Genomic DNA, 17,389 nt, shown 5'->3' on the forward strand with positions numbered 1-17,389 from the left:
CGTTACATGCGGTCTCTAATGCTCGGCCTTGACCTTCCTGCAGGTCAAACACCGCTCGACGTACCATGCCACATCCCGCTTCATGCAGAGCCACCAATAGTCCAGGCGAAGATCCCGATACATCTTCATCGCCCCTGGATGAATAGAGAATCGGGATTTGTGCGCCTCCTCCATCAAGATCTAGCTCACTCCTCCATGATATGGCACCCACACCCTATGGTGTAGTGTCAATAACCCCTGGTTATCATAATCGAAGGAGGTGACTTGTCCCACTATTCACTCACTCTTCCGATGCTCCTCCTTCATAGCCTCCTGTTGAGCCTCCCGAATCTGCTCCAACAGGGGAGTCACCACAGTCATCCTCATGCAAACATCCTTGATCACTCCTGCCTTGCGGCTAAGCGCATCGTTGAGTTGGGAGTACTTACATAAAATTATGCAAATTTTGAAGTTTGGGACTAAGTGGAGATCTTGTATTAATTCTTGTCTTAATTCTGCTAGGGCCTCTATTCTTATAAATGGTTGTCCTTCTGATGAATTTCAACTTCAAAGGGGTCTTAGACAAGGTGATCCCTTATCTCCCTTCCTGATTATTTTGGTTATGGAAGGTCTACACATGGCTATTGAAGACGCGATTAGAAATAATTTCTATAAAGGTGTCAGCATGGGACGACAACTTGCTAACATTTCCCACCTCTTTTATACTGATAATGTGATCTTATTGTGGGAGTGGGATATAAGTAATATTTCTAATATTGTTACTGCCATCCAATGCTTCTACCATGTGTCTGGTTTGAAGATAAATCTTTAGAAGTCAAATTTATATGGGATTGGTGTTAAATGGGAAGAGGTGGTGAGTTGTGCTCATTTTGTTGGTTGTAAACCTGACAAGTTACCTTTTATTTACCTTGGTCTACCCGTAGGCCAAAATATGTCTAGAGTTGTAGGGTGGAACCCTATATGGGAGAAAATGGTTAAGAAGTTATCAGGGTGGAAGATGTCTACTCTTTCTATTGGTGGTCGTATGGTGCTAATTAAATCCATTCTTAGATCCATAGCAACATATTATATGTCGATTTTTTGTTACGTGTTGTAGTTGCAAAAATGGTGTTAGCGATTCCTCATTAATTATAATCTTATTTGGGTTAAGATCATTAAATCTATTTATGGTGACAATATTGGATTCGGTGGTGGTAGGTCTAAAGTGGTGGCTCGGCTCCTTGGGTGAGGAACATTGCTCTGCCATCAAGGTTGGAGGAAAAACAGATCTTATCGTATCAAGTTATCAGAAAAATAATTGGTAAAGGTACTTCTATTATGTTCTGGAAGGATTGTTGGATTGGAGATTACACTTTAGTTACTTTTTTCCTCGGTTGTATCAACTTGAATCTGACAAATGTTGCATGATCGTAAAATGGGTGTAAATTAGGTTTGGAATTGGCGTCGCAACATAAATGGAGAGAGAGAGAGAGGGAGAGAGAGAGAGAGAGAATCACAATTTTAGGAGATGTTTAATCTTTTTTTTTAATGTGGAGCTTTCAAATCATGAAGATAGATGGGTTTGGAATCTTGACCCTTCTGGTGAGTTTTCAATTGCTCACTTAACAAAATGGATTGGTAAATGCATCCTTGCTTCTATTGATACTCAAACTAAATGGAATAGTTTATTAACTCGTAAGGTTAATATTATGGTGTGGAGTGTTAGAATAGACAAACTTCCTACTATTATTAATCTCGAGTACAGAGGTGTGGATGTCCATTCTACCCTTTGTCCTGTCTGCAATATGGAAGTTGAAACGACCCAAAAACCATGATAAGTTTTTTTTTTTTCATTTTTAAAAAAGAGTTACAGTCATCAGATTGTTCCAAAACCATCACATAGTAACAATGTAAAATTATCAGAGTAACAATATCAAAAAGTGTGGAAAACAGTGAATGGAGAATGTTGTGTCATCACGTCGGGCCCTTCCCCTTAGTACCAGAAGTACCTGAAACCAAAATTATAAACTGTAAGCACAAGCTCAGTGAGCTTCCCCAAGTACCACATACCATACATAAATAAGTTAGTGTTATGGGCCAAATCATAGTCTTACAAGTAATTCCTGCCGAGGGTCAAATCTCGATCTTCCATACAAGTTCCAGGGGCCAAATCCTAGTATTTCATACATATGTGAGGGGCACATCCTAATCTTTCATACAATTGATAGGGTTCAAATCCTAGCCTTTCGTACATATACCACAGAGATAGATAACATCCCATATGACAAATAATGGGTTGGCATGGTGCCTTCGACCCATGGATACAATGAGAGAAGTAGAGAACTCACCTCAGTCCGTTGATAAATAACTAGATGCTCGGCTACATAACCAAAACCTCCCACACTAAGCACAAAAAAATAACCCTAATCAAAATTAGGTTATAAACCATAACTGTGGGTCTACAATCCCAAACCCAAACTCCTAGGATAAAAGGCCATTTTACCCTTCCCATAATGGGACTAACCAAACTTGGCCCAATAACACAATAATGGCCCCCAAGACCCATAAAATCCCAAATCGTACAACTTAAGGCCAACTAACAGAATCCTAAGGCCCACTCATACTTTAAAAAGTCGAAGGCCCAAAACCTAACTAAGGCCCAAAAGTCTAAAGCCCATTAAAAGCCCAAAATCCCACAAAGAGTCGCTGTGAGGCGTACACGTTGTACGCTCGACGTACACGACCGCCCGTACGAGGAACATACCACTTGGTACGCCTAGTGTATTGGGCTGCTTGCTACCCTTGGCCATTTAGTGCTTAATCCATTTAACCATAAGGTCTAACTTTCATATCTTGTTAGTTTTTAGGGTTCTATCACACAAAGTTGGCAACTTTAACCCTTGGCATGCCTTAATGGAACCCAACATCCATTTTTTTCCAACAATACTCATAATAAGAACTCAAACTCTTGCATGGGCCAATAATGTAACGTCAATAGATCTAGGCTAGTCAATTTAGAGACAATGAGCATCAAAAATAAGTTTTTGATGGAAGATTATTTAGAAGGATTAATCTTAACCAAGTTATAGTATATGTTACAAGGGTTCCGTACATATAAAGAACACCGAAATCCGAGTTATAACGAAGAAGTTATGGTCTGTCGAAGTTTTACGGCGAAACTGGCACGACACCGTATAACGTAAAAAGTAAAATTTTGATAAACTAATTTTTAGCCTTATATATCTAACTTAAAGTTTTAATATAATTTAAACCAAGAGTGTGCATAGAAAGAACGTCAAAATCTGATTTCGTACGAGGAAGTTATGATTTTTCTAAGATTTGGCATAGCAGTGCACAACCCAAAATTCGAATTTTCGATTGATCGATTTTTGGCCAACGCAACCTAAATGAGAATTGAAGATCTCATTAATAGTAGCACAACGGTAAAAAGACAGACGAAAACGAACGTCGGATGAAGAAGGTATGAATTTTAACGGACTTTTCTTGTCCCGGCCTGTTAAAAAGATAACTTTAAAAATAAAGTAAAAATTAGCCGACGGAGTCTAAATGAAAGTTATAGAGCACGTCCCTGCCTACGCGTGGATATAAAGAGTATCAAAAACAAAGCTCGTATGAACGAGTTACAAATTATAATAGCATATTTACGTATTAAAATAAAGTATAAACTATATATACGCACACGTATATATACATATGTATACATCATTAGGAAGGTATCGACGATGCGGTCGTTATAAGACTAATTTTGAATACTTCGACATTAGTTTAGTACAAATATCGTTAAATCTATTAAAAAATAGTATTATAAAGGGGTGTTTAGTTGTTTATATAACTATAAGGTCATTAAATAACTATGAGGGTAGTTTTTGAAAATTCAATTACTATAAATAAGAGCATTGGGCTCTCATATTTCTTGCACCAATCTCTTGATTCAAGAGCCTTTCTCTTCTTATCCCCCGAACATTTTCGGTCCCTCATGATTCGACTTCTCTTTCTATAGTTTTAGTATAGTAAGGTGAGCATTGAAGCGCTGCACGAATCTTTCTTAGAAAAATCCAGCGATGAAGTTCTGCCCCTGCAGAGCCCGACTCCTAGCTAAAACCCCATTGTAAGTAAGTTACACTTACCCTTTTTTTATATAGCTTATATTTAAAATTAGTATTTGTTATTATGAACTTATAATAAATATTTGGGTTATTATTATGACTTATATAAGTGTTGTTATAATATCTTTTTATCTACTCGTGGTACAGAGAATCTGGTTTAAAGGGCCGCATACGATTGTTGGATTTCAGAAGTGCTATATGCCAAAATGGTGCTGCCCTGCGATGTTTTATGTATGGCCCCTGTCTGTACATAGTGGTTGGAAAATATTGTTTAAACACTTATATAATAATAATAATAATAATAATAATAATAATAATAATAATATTATTATTATTATTATTATTATTATTATTATTATTATTATTGTTATTAATAAATACTCACAGTAAATATTAGACTAAATGCTAGTGGTAATAATACTAGGTTTCATCGAAGGAAATTATTTTAAGAAGCGAACAGTTGTCTGAGTTCGGAATCACCACCTTTACAGGTGAGTGCATACTTACTTTCATATTACACATAGATATGAAATATTTTATAAATTACGTGCTACATGTGCATATTATCTGTATACTTGTTATCTATGCTTGGTGAACGGTTTTATACATGTTTTAAATGATTTAAATTGTATATGTATTTTATATCTACAAAATATGTTGGGTAAAACATGGATAGATTAGAGATGAGATAAATGATGAGCGATGATATATGAGTGGTAAATTATGGTGAGAAGCGATGACCTGAGCGATGAGCTAAGCGATAAGCCAAGCGATGATCCAAGCGATGGCCCCGTCATCTAGCAGAGTATGGATGACAACCACGGACTATTCTAGACAGTCCAGTAGAACACTAGAAGGCTCGCAACCTGTAGGTGTTGTGAACAATGTATTCACCCGGTGTACTCTAAACCCTGGCGACTATGCGACTTAGTGTCTGTTGTATAAACCCTGGGGACTATGAGACTTAATGCCTAAAACCTAGCAACTATGCGACTTAGTGCATGTCGAGTAAACCCTGGCAACAATGGATTTCGTATTGATCCCTTAGGATGATCCTTAGGAATGAACGAACGAGGAATAACTAATTCTTAGGGTAGATCCTTAAGAGTAAAGAAGATAATGGGGATGAGTGATTGGGTTGATTGTTTGATGTTTAAACATAATAATTATAATATTGTGGGTTGAAAATCATATGTACTCACTAGGTTTCCTAACCTGACCCACTCAAGCTTATTTAAATCATAAGTGCCGATACAAAGTTACATTACACTGAGAGATTAAAGAGGTGTAGATCACTAGTGTAAATGAATGTAAATACTGTTTATGTTTATGTTTCTGTATTGACAATGACATCCTAAATGTTTTAAAATGAATAAAAATACATTTATTCGGGAATGCTTTGATAACGTATTTATCATGTTTTACTGGGAACAAAATCCGCAACATTTTTATTAAAAAAAGTACTCTGATTTTTATAAGGCATAAACAAAATCGGTCTTTTCTGACTGTGGAAATGGGATGTCACAAATAACAACCATAAAGATGGCATTTTATGCATCAAGAACAACAAAGAGGTTGAGATCTAACATATCTAACTCCCAGAGTTACCCAAACTCACAAGGAGAACCCATGGGACCAAATAAAGCTCACAAACAAGCCTTAATCTCTAACTATCAAAATGAATCAATGTAGGAACTTTATACCTTCTCTAGCTCACAAATTTGATGAAGACTCTAGATATAAAAGGCCAACCTCAACAAATACTTGGTCTCCAAGCTCCTTTTTCTTAAATACACACAAAAATACCCTGAAATGACTTTCAAAGCTCAAAAGCACTCAAAGGATGAATTAGGGTTTCAATGGGAAAAAATGAACAATGGAGACTGATGAGAGTAGAGGTCCAAAGGCTATAATGATGTTTAAATAGGGTTCAAACCCTAAAAATTAGGGTTTGACCTAGGCAGATGTACACCATGTACGCCCAGCGTATGTGGTTAAACCCTCCACGACCAAAGCGGTCTCGTACGCTAAGCGTACCAAACGTACGCCCAACGTACGAGGGACCAAATTTGCCTAAATTCTCAAACACAAAGGTAGTGGAGAAAATTAATTTCGATAATTTTGAAGTGTTTTGTTGATTAGCCAAGATAGCATTGAATTCAATAGATGTCAATAGTTTTTTTTTTTTTTTTTTGGATTTGTAATCATAGCCGACAAACATAGATGAATCGAGAGAAGGAATAGAAAAAAAAATGCTCTTGTTTATGATTTGCACAATGATGAGAGAATAGAAGAAGATAACATTTTAGTCTTCATGAAGATCGCTTTTGTTTGTCCAACTCGGTTCCACGGTTCCACCCTTCTGGATGGGACAAAATTTATAAGTTTTAGTCCTATTGACAAGGTTTTTGTTCCATTGACTTCTTGTTCTAGCCATACAAAACACCTCATCAAATGATTTTGTTCCGTCTAGTTCTGTTCTGTTCCACTCACCAAACACTACCTAAGGGCCATCTTACCAAATCTAAACCTATATTTGATCATTTATTTGCTACTCTTAGCAAAGTAAAGCTATAGGATTCTCAACAAACAATATATGATTATTAAAGCTTCACTTCACCTGAAATTTGATAAATCTTAACATGTAATCAACAACAGTTTCTTGTATGACAGTAATGAAGGTTTTGATAGTATGTTAATGTTGATCATATCCCTAACGATTTTTTTTTGTAGTCTCTTAGGGGGATGAAGTCATGACAAAAAGAGGAAGAGGTACCAATGGTATTGGTACCTCCAAGACACCACTCTCTTCTCATTGGATTGGAAGTTGTTGGTTGTTTGTATGGAACATGTCATGAAGCAATGTGACACTAGATTGAGGAGTTGGGAGAGAAGATTTCTCTCCCCCTTGTATGATAGTAATGAGTAATGAAGGTTTTCATAGTGACATCGATAATGGTTTTGTTGATCCTATCTCTAATGTTTTTTATTGTCCACTACTTGTATGATATTAACGAGGGCTTTGATAGTCCTACCAATAGTTTTATTGTTGATCCTATTCCTATCTCTAATGTTTTTTGTAGTCCACTACTCGTAGGATAGTAACAAGGGCTTTGATAGCCCTACCAATAATGTTATTGTTGATCCTATCTCTAATGCTTTTTCCCTAACGGTGTGCCTCCACATGATTCCTCCATATTACTAGTGTTCCTCTACAAAAGCCCCTTGCCAATCAATCAATCAATTCTCCGAATTTAACCAACCATATACACCTTGTTTAAGATTATGAGAATTCTATTTTTGCACCAATAACAATTCTATTTTTGGGATCACGTTAACCAATTTCAAGCCTTTTTAACCAAATGTACTCATTTTTGTTTTTTCGTTGGCCTTCTTTTTCATCCATAGAGCTCTCATTCGTCTGTGAAAGGGAATATAAAAAACATTAACGACATCATGAAAAATAAATCAAATTGATATATAACCAAAAAAAAAAAGGAAGTAAATTTAATTACCTTGTACGAAACACCACCGGAAAATCAAGTAGACGGAAATCCGTTCCGAATAACGATACAAAACTGCAATTCACTAGCAAATCTCACGGCGACGGATATGACGTAACAGTTGACCTGACGGGCGTTACGGAAAATGAAGTCAGATGTCATTGAATCTGACGCTGTGAATATGAATGAAAGGAACAAATCAAATAAATTTCATCGACAACGAAAGGAACAAATTTATAAAATTCTTGAAAACAAAAGGAACCAATCGGAGAACAGATGAAACTCAAATTCGAATATCTTTTTTAAATTCTGTTACCAAATCGATTAATTATATGTTGTTTAGAAGTGTGTATAGATTGTTGATAATTTGTAACAAAATGTCCTTCAAATTTGCAACCATTTACTATCATCCCTGTGTACAAAGGAGATTTCGGTTTGATTCGATTGCTGATAAGCTTCATCCTTCTTGTCCAAAGATTTTATGTCGTCGAATTTTAGTAGACCAAGTTTTCGCCAGAAAACCTTCGCGCCACCATAGCGAGATCTAAAACTGAAAACTGACGGATGTAATAGCACCAAAACCTGCGACTGCTCAACATAAGATATTTCAAGCATAATATTTTCATAACTCGTCGGCGTTGGACATGATCGACAACCGACTAGGTCTCGGTTCGAAAGCCGATCTCCGCCGTTGCTGGTGCGACGAAGGGCGGATCAAGGCGGCTAGAGCTCTCTTAACCAGATCACCTCCTTCAGCGGTAGCTATTCGCACAAGCGAATTCGTCATCGCAGACCTTCGAGCATTCAATCTATTCGGAGAGTATGACGACATCGAATTGCTAGTGTTGTAGTTCTTGTGTAAACTACACCTGAACGATCCAGGATGCGTCGTCGGCGAACACAAACACGTCTTCTGCGAACTCGGTTTCCGTACAACTTGATTTCGATGTGCCACCGGCACCGCCATCGACCGTTTCGGAGATCCAGATCTACTCGATATAGAGACTCTCACCGATGACGACGTCATCGACGCAAAACCATGAAGCTTAATTCTCGTCGGAGAAGACGGACGACTGTAGACGTAACTTGAAGAAGGAGATGAACAGAAGCTGGAACTCGTCGACGAAGCAAACGGCGATGTCATATCAGTAGCAAACGCCGACGAATGACGACCAAATCTACCGGTCGGAGAAATTGAACGGTGGACGTCGAACGTCGATGCTAACGGCAACACCGGTTTCCTTGACTTTTTGGAAAACGTCTCCATTAGGTGTGTGTTTGTGGTGTTATGTGTGAGAGAGAAGAAAGAGAACAAGAAGGAGATGGAGAGTGTGTTTTTACTGAAGGGCCCTCAGGCCTTCAATTGGGCAAACATAGCTCTGCTTCGATGTCGAATTTATAGGAGTGTGAAAAGGAAAGTTAGTATGTTTGTAATTAATAGGAAAACTAGGGGTTGATTAGCGGAGGATACATAGGTTTAGTTCGGTTAAGTTAAATATATGGGCTTTAACCATGGTTAGGTTAGGGTTTTTTTGTTTTCCTTCTAACAGGATTGTGATCGAACGGTGGAGAGCGAAGCAAATGGACGGATGATATGCCATGCGTGCAGCTGCTTCCAGCTGAGCAACTTCATGTGGACCCCACGGCGTTAATTCCATAAAATGCAACATAAATACCAAAAATATGTAGCAACATTAACATTCTATATGTATATTAAAATGTATAGGATTTATATATAAAGATCAATTATATCTTATATTAATTTATTTAGTTACGTGAACGTTTGATTAATTTATATGATCGTGGTTGGTTTATATCGTTGTCGATTTGCAACTAAGGATTTTCATAAAGTTGAGTATATAAATTTATAAAAGTTCATTATAGGTTGAAATATGATAAGACAAATTAGATAGAAAAACGTTCACAAAATGAAATGCATAAAAACAAATTATATAGAAAAACGTTCATAAAAATGAAATGCATAAAAACAAATATAAAACTATTGCATTAAACGATAAGCATTTTTAAAAGTAAATTTCAAAATGACCAAATAAAATATTTCAACCTATATTAATAAAATAAATTTTTTGATATATATTTTAAAGAGTTGTTTTGAATCATAAGACTTTTTGAAAACATTAAATATCATATTGAATTATTTAAAATTAATACTTTGAATCCATGTTTTTTAACTTTGAATAATACAAAATCTATCTGAAGATGAGTAAATTTGGTTGTTTCAAAACTTAGAAATTTCAAGAATTATCAAGTAAGAATTCATTTTTTACTTAAATCTAACAAAAACTTTTAAAAAATGATAAATGTGAACTATATATAATATTAGGGCATGAAATCAAGCATTAAATTGAAAAACTTTGAGATTAAACACTTCGAAATGAACATTTCAGATATAAAAAAAGAAATTTCTTTGAATTTTTTTTGGAAAAAACAAAAAATAACTAATTGAAGATCAAATATGTAACGGCAGAATTTGGGAGTAACTCGTCACATTTCAAAAATCAAAAAATTCTTATTTTCTTTAATTAAAAAAAAAAGGAAAAAAAAAAAAAAAACTTAGAGTAAATTGCACGAATGGTCCCTATGATTTTGGGGTAGTTTGTTTGTTTTGTCCATAACTTATTTTTTTAACTCGAAAGATCCCTACTGTTTGTTTTTGTTGCGCACTTCGTCTCTGTCTTAACTAAAAAGACTATTTTACCTTTGATTTTTTAATTTGTTTAAATAAACACACCCCAACTCACATTATCTTACATAACAAGACTATTTTAATTTATCTAAATTAAGACATAATAGTTCTTTTAGGTAAGACAATGACCAATCGCGTAACAAAAACAAACAATAAAAACTTTTCGGGTTTAGAAAAATAAGTTAAAGATCAAACATGCAAATTATCCTAAATCATAGGGACCATTCAGGTAATTTGCTCAAAAACTTATTTATAGTGAGTAGTTACTCAATATCCCATTTTTAAATACAATAAATGAGATATTAAAGTTTCTAATATCACATTTAACCTTTTTTTTATTTCATGTATATTTAAAGCTAATAGTTTGTTTTCATTTGGAAGAATGAATATAGTCGTAAAATCAAATTAAAAAATAATCATAATAACTAAGATAGCCTATAACTCTTAAATCGATAAATTAAAAAAATGTAAGAACTCTATATAATTTGTAGTAATTTATGTCATTAAATTAATTGTTCAGGAACTTGTTTGTACATAACATAAAATCAAGAGTAAGTTACATGAACGGTACTTATGGTTTTGGGTAATTTGCGCGTTTAGTCTCCAACTTATTTTTTTTAACTCGGAAGGTCCCTACTATTTGTTTTTGTTACACTCTTGGTCCCTACTGTTTATTTTTGTTACGCGCTTGGTCCCTGTCTTACCTTAAAATACTATTGTTTAAATAGGAGAAAATGGTGGGGTAGGTAAGGTAAGGTGACAGAGTGGGGTTCGGAGTGTGTTTGATTAAATAAGTGAAAAAAATCAAGGGCAAAATAGTCTTTTTAGGTAAGACAGGGACTAAACGCGTAACAAAAACAGATACTAGGGACCTTCCGAGTTAAAAAAACAAGTTAGGGACCAAACGTACAAATTACACCAAACCATAGGGACCATTTGTGTAATTTACTCTAAAATCAAAGTCAAAGTTAAATTTATCAATGTCATAGGTACTAATTAATGAAGTGTAGTAAAATATGTTATTAAAATAAGTTAGATATTTAGAAATTAAAATGAAAGTTTGTATTAATGAAATTGATATTCATTTATTATTACAATTAATACAATTATTATATATAAATATTATGTGAAATTTAATAAAATGGAAAAAACCAAAAAATGTCATGTAGGGAAAAATAAAATAATCACAAAATGACACGTCACAAAATAAATGAAAGTATAACATGTGACAAATATATTTAATTATTTATTAGAGTAGATAATTATATGTTGGAAACCTTAGAAGACTCCAACCATGTTTTATTAAAAAAATAGTTGTAACGTCCCAAAAATTTCAGTAAATTAACACTTTTCAAACACAACTCATTTATTAACAAAAGTGTTTACAATAACATTGTCTCCAAAACACGATTTAAAATCATAGTCTCCTAAGATCCAATCTATTATAAAACCAAGGATGTGTATGGTTATGCCTTCACCTTGCCATGAATCATTTGAAGAACCTTAAACCATAAACAAACTTGTAAGCACAAAACTTAGTGAGTTCCCCCAAAGCACCAACACACAAGCAGATAACATATACAAATAACAACATTTACTAGGTCCACAGCTAAGAGACTGGATTACCCATGAGACCACAATATGAGTCTACCTTGCCTAACAGGCCCACGGATCATATCTAGCCTACTCTTGAGCCCACGACATAAGTTTGGCTTGCTCCCGGGGCCCATAACTTATGTCTGGATTGCTCCAACCTAATCAATAATCAGACTGGAATACCAATGTTCAGCCCTCAGTACGAGTCTAGTATACCAACCGGGTCCTCAACTCGTATCGGGAATGCTACTAAGCCCTTAGTATGAGTCAGGCATGCCCTACCCGACCTTTAGCTCATATTTGGATTGGTCCAATGCCCTTAAGCCCTCAGTTAAGTCTAACATACCAACCATGTCCTCAGGTCGTACATGGAATGCACTTAAGCCCTCAGTATGAGTTGGCATGCCCTACCCGGCCATCAACTCATATCTGGTATGATCCACAGTTTGTTGGCTACAACACGAAGAAGTACAACCTCAACCCAACACAATATGCCGACAACTAACAAACATATACATGTAATCATGCAGATAAAATCACAGGTAGTCCTAATGATCTACTAGACTAGCATATCAAGACTAACATGCATATCTATTCTATACTCAACATATCAACAATATTAGGTTATCCAACCAATGGGTCGATATTGGTGCCTTCGACCCACAATTACAATGAAGAAAACTCACCTCGCACTGCCGAATCATTCATACGATCCCTGGCTGCTGGCTAACAGATCTCCGAACAGCCAATATGAAGACAACACCCATCAACAATTGATCGTGGATTAACCTCTGATTGCAGATCCAATAAAATCCACGCGCTATCAAAACCACAATGACAATCCATCAACATTTAGCCCCCGACTCACAGTATGAGTCTAGATTATGGTAAAAGACCTTTTTTACCCTTCTTCAAGCTTGGCCCAAACTAGATGACCAAAGGCCCAAAATCCAGAATAAACATCTAAAGCCTAAATATAGCCTAATTTTCCAAATTGGGCAAATTCCTTTCGTGGGCCTTCACCGAATAATGTCCAACAAGTTACAACGACCCAACCATAAAAATCCAGATGGCCCAAAGTGTAACGCCCGTAGATCCGGGCTAGTTAATTTAGAAATAATAAGGGTCGAAAACGACTTTTTGACAAAAGATTATTTTGAATAAATAATCTTAACCAATCTTTATAATATGTCTCAAGGGTTCCTTAGATATAAAGAACGCCGGAATCTGAGTTATAACGAAGAAGTTATGGCCCGTCGAAGGTTTACAGCAAAATCGGCACGGTACCGGGAGACGTAAATAGTAAATTTTTGATAAAGGACTTTTTAGCCTTATCGATCCAAATAAAAGTTGTAGTATATGTTAAACTGAGAACATACAAAAAAAAAAAAAAAAAAAAAAAAAAAAAAAAAAAAAACCGCCCAAATATGACTTCGTATGAGGAAGTTATGAATTTTATAAGATTTGGTATAGCAGTGCACGACCTGAAACTCGAATTTTAGTTCGAGCAGTTTTTGGCCTACGTGACCTAAATGAGAATTGAAGATCTCATTAATAGGAACTCAACGGTAAAAAGACAGACGAAAACAGAGTCTGTATGTAGAAGTTATGAATTTTACGCGGACATTTAACAGTATAATCTGCTCGTACTGTAAAATTTAAGATCGGTCAAGAATTAGCCAACGGAGTCAAAATGAAAGTTATAGATCTTATTTTTACCTATGTGTGGATATAAAGAACGTCAAAAACGGAGGTCGTATGTGAAAGTTACGGATTTTAGAAATCGGAAGTGTGTTGTGCGAAAATGGGTGATGTGGCACAATCTTGGCCATTGCTTTCTCCCCAAGTCTTGCCATTAGATAGTGACATGTGGCACCAAATTCAACCATTTTCACCCTATAAATAGAACCTCTCCCACCCTCATTTTCTTCACATCTTTCCTATTCTTTCTTCTCTTCACTCTCTCTCTGGAATCTCTCTCTAATCTCGAAACCCCCCGAAAAAGCCTAAGGAACCTCCCTAGCACGAGGTGAAAGCCCCGGAGAGCTCGACGGCTCCGAGAAGAAGAGCTTTTCGGATCGAGAACGCTGCTCCAAGCAAAGCTCGGTTTTCTATAAAACCCGTTGTAAGTGAGCTACGCCTACGCTATTTTTAATATTTCGTTTATTTAATTATAGTAACGTTTTTAGGAACTTATAATAAGCACTTGGGCTATTATTATGAGTTATATAAGTATTGTTTAACGCTTATATAATAGTAATAATAGCTAGACTATTAATTAGTCTCGACAAATAATAAACTAAACTTTATTGGTAGTAATACTAAGTTTCGTCGAAGAAAATTATTTTTAAGAAGCGAAGCGCTATCTGAGTTCGGAATCACCACCTTTTTTAAGTGAGTGCATAGTCCATTTCATGAACATGATTTTAATACAAGTATTAATTAAAGTATTAAATATATGTTAAAGATTTAAATATTTGTTAAATAGTTTATGTGTGAGTGCATGGTCTATTTCAGCTTACACATAGATATGAAGTATTTTAATATAAATTACGTGTTATGTGTGCATATTGTCTGAATACCTGCTGTCTATGTTGGTGAAAGATTTTTATACATGTTTTAAATGATGTAAATTGTATAAAGTATTTTATATCTACAAAATATGTTGGGTAAAACATGGGTAGATGAATGATGAGGGATAAAAGATGAAACAGAGGAACATTAGTAGTACGGACCTAGTGGCCTATAGGTATACATTGGCAGCAGTGGACCTAGTACCCTATAGATGAGCACTGGCAACTGCGCCACAACCCGTAGATGATTTAGATCTACGGTAAATGTCCTAGCAGCTGTGCTCTAAGGACAGTATCGGCAGCTGCGCGGCTGCGCCTAATAGGGAGCCTTATGACCATGACAGTAGCGTTTAAAGGCCAATACCGGTAGAAGCGCCTCATAGAAAATGTCCCAATTCTGGAAGCGACGCATAAGTGATAGAACTAGCAGCTGTGCTTGACAGCTGTATCATTGAAAACAATGGACTTCATACATACTCCTTAGGATAATCCTTAGGAATGAATGAATGAGAAATAGTTGATCCTTAGGGTAAATCCTTAAGATAGATAATGAGAATGGGTAATTGGGTTGATTGTTTGACGTTTAAATATAATAATAATATTATTGTGGGTTGAAAACCCTATGTACTCACCAGGTTTCCCAACCTGATCTACTCCAGCTTATTTGTATCACAGGTGTTGATACGAAGCTACTTTACACTGAGAGGTTTAAAAGAGATGTAGATCACTAGTGTAAATGAATGTAAATTCTGTTTATGCTTATGTTCCTGTATTGACGATGACATCCCAATGTTTTAAAATAAATAAAAAAATACATTTCTTCAGAAATGCTTTGATAACGTAATTATCATGTTTTTATGGGGACAAATTCCGCAACACTTTTATAAAAAAAAAAAAAAAAAAGTACTATGATTTTTATAAAGCATAAACAAAAATCTGTCTTTTCTTGCCGTGAAAATTGGGGATGTCACACAAAACAACCAAACCCAAACCAAAGCCGAAAATGAGAAAAAGCCCAAGTATGTCGAGTACGTTGGGCATAATCAGTCTGTACGCCTAACGTATAACATGGAAGGCTTGTACGCACGACATACATACTTGTATAACCATTATACTCGTCAACCATGGCCATCTTTCCAAATTTATCACTTAATCCATTAAGACTTGGATCCAAGCTCATATCTGACTTCTCCAATGTGGTTAATCACATAAAATTGCCAACTTTATGTGCATGCATAGCTAAATGGGTCTCTGAAGCTCAAAAGATCTTAATACTTGACTTAATACAAGCATTGAACCAAAATCACCATAAAGTTTGCACCTTTATGACCAAGGAACCCATGATATATCCAGATCTATAATTTCAAGCATAAAAAATGACTTTAACTCCCAATCATCAACCAAAAGGGTCAAAATGACCAAAAATGAACCAAGAAGAAGATCCATGAAATGAAAATTCATGTCTTGGACTTTATACCTCCCAAGTTAGCAAAAAAGGATGCAAATGTTGGATCTCAAAGCTTTCCTTCAAACAATAAGTCTTCAAGCTTCTCCTTCTTCTTCTAGATCCATAAAAATGAACACCAAATTATCACTAAAAGCTCAAACACCCAACAATGAAGGATAAGACTCGTTTTTAGGGTTTTGGGGCTTTAGAGGCCGAAAAATAGGCCAACCCTAAGGAATATTGAAGTTTAAATAGGGTACACATGATTAAAATTTAGATTTTAGACACTCCTTATATACCCAAACGTACTCCTCATACACCCAGCATACGAAGCCAAAGCTTCGCGACCAAGTCTGCTGACTACGAATAGCGTACGTCATGGTACGCCCTACATAAGTGCCCTCGCATGAGTACCCCCCGCATACTAAGGTTTGTCCTAAAAACCCTAAATTCTTCCGAATGTCATAACTTCTTCATTATAAGTTCGTTTCCGACAAACTTTATACCCACAGAAAGGTGACGCAAAGCCTTACACTTCTAGCAACCCACAGAAAGGTGACGCAAAGCCTTACACTTCATTATAAGTTCGTTTACGATTATGCCCTTAGGCTCCAAAACACCATCGAGCACTCGGATCAATTAATGGGTCGGCCTTGGTGCCTTCGACCCATCAGTGTAGTGAGAAGACTCACCTCATTTTGATGTACACAAAAACTGCTCGCATAACAGTCTGAAACTACACACTGAACAATGATATAATTAACCCTAAATTAGCATTATAGCACAACCTAATCAAATAGTCTAAACACTTAAGCCTAAGTCCTTCCATAATGGCCCAAAAGTCTTCCCTTTGCTAATGGGCCTAAAATTCAAGATGAAAGCCATTTATGGGTCATATGGCCCGAAACAGAATATCAAACCAAAACTCTAAAGGGGACCAGGCCCAAAACAGAATAAGGCATAATAAGCTTACAAGCCTACACAAAGCGAAGACCCAACTGGAGTGTGTACGCCCTACATACCACTCCAGTACGCTCAGCGTACTAGACCCTTAAGCAGTATGCATTGTGTATACGATATTACACACGATGTACAAGCAGGACATGCAACAATCAACCATTAAGTACTTAATACATGGGATTTTGATGTCAAACTTCAAATCTGAGTCCATTAAGATGTGCTAGGGCATAAACTTGGCAACTTTATGTCCTTGCATGTCATGAGTGACCCTAATACTTCATTATTCTCATTAATAACTCATTTAAGACCTCTAACTTATGCATGGAGTCAAAACAACCTTCAAGATGGAACCTTTATGCATCAAAAATGCTCAAGGATATTAGATTTAGCAATCCTAATCTATGGATGTAACACCCAGAATCTGGAAGAACAATAAAGGAAATGAAAATGCTAAGTCAAAGGGGTAAACTCGTCGAGTCCATGGGTGAACTCGACGA

At 35.9% G+C, this 17,389-nt stretch overlaps 1 protein-coding gene across 1 annotated transcript; it reads right to left on the bottom strand.

The window, feature by feature from the left end:
* Positions 1-7,892: 7,892 nt before the first annotated feature.
* On the bottom strand, positions 7,893-9,005 carry LOC145000936 (uncharacterized). Its single transcript, XM_078960238.1, has one exon. It carries the CDS (start codon positions 8,874-8,876, stop codon positions 8,232-8,234), a length of 645 nt encoding a protein of 214 aa, XP_078816364.1. The 5' UTR covers positions 8,877-9,005; the 3' UTR covers positions 7,893-8,231.
* Between the last annotated feature and the right edge of the window lie 8,384 nt (positions 9,006-17,389).

This window comes from Lactuca saligna, chromosome 6, assembly GCF_052625555.1.
Source record: "Lactuca saligna cultivar CGN05327 chromosome 6, ASM5262555v1, whole genome shotgun sequence".
In the NCBI taxonomy this organism is placed as follows: Eukaryota; Viridiplantae; Streptophyta; class Magnoliopsida; order Asterales; family Asteraceae; genus Lactuca; species Lactuca saligna.

Bases quoted from the DNA above. Each gene is read 5' to 3' on its own strand.
- LOC145000936 (XM_078960238.1), bottom strand. From the start codon at position 8,876: ATGGAGACGTTTTCCAAAAAGTCAAGGAAACCGGTGTTGCCGTTAGCA.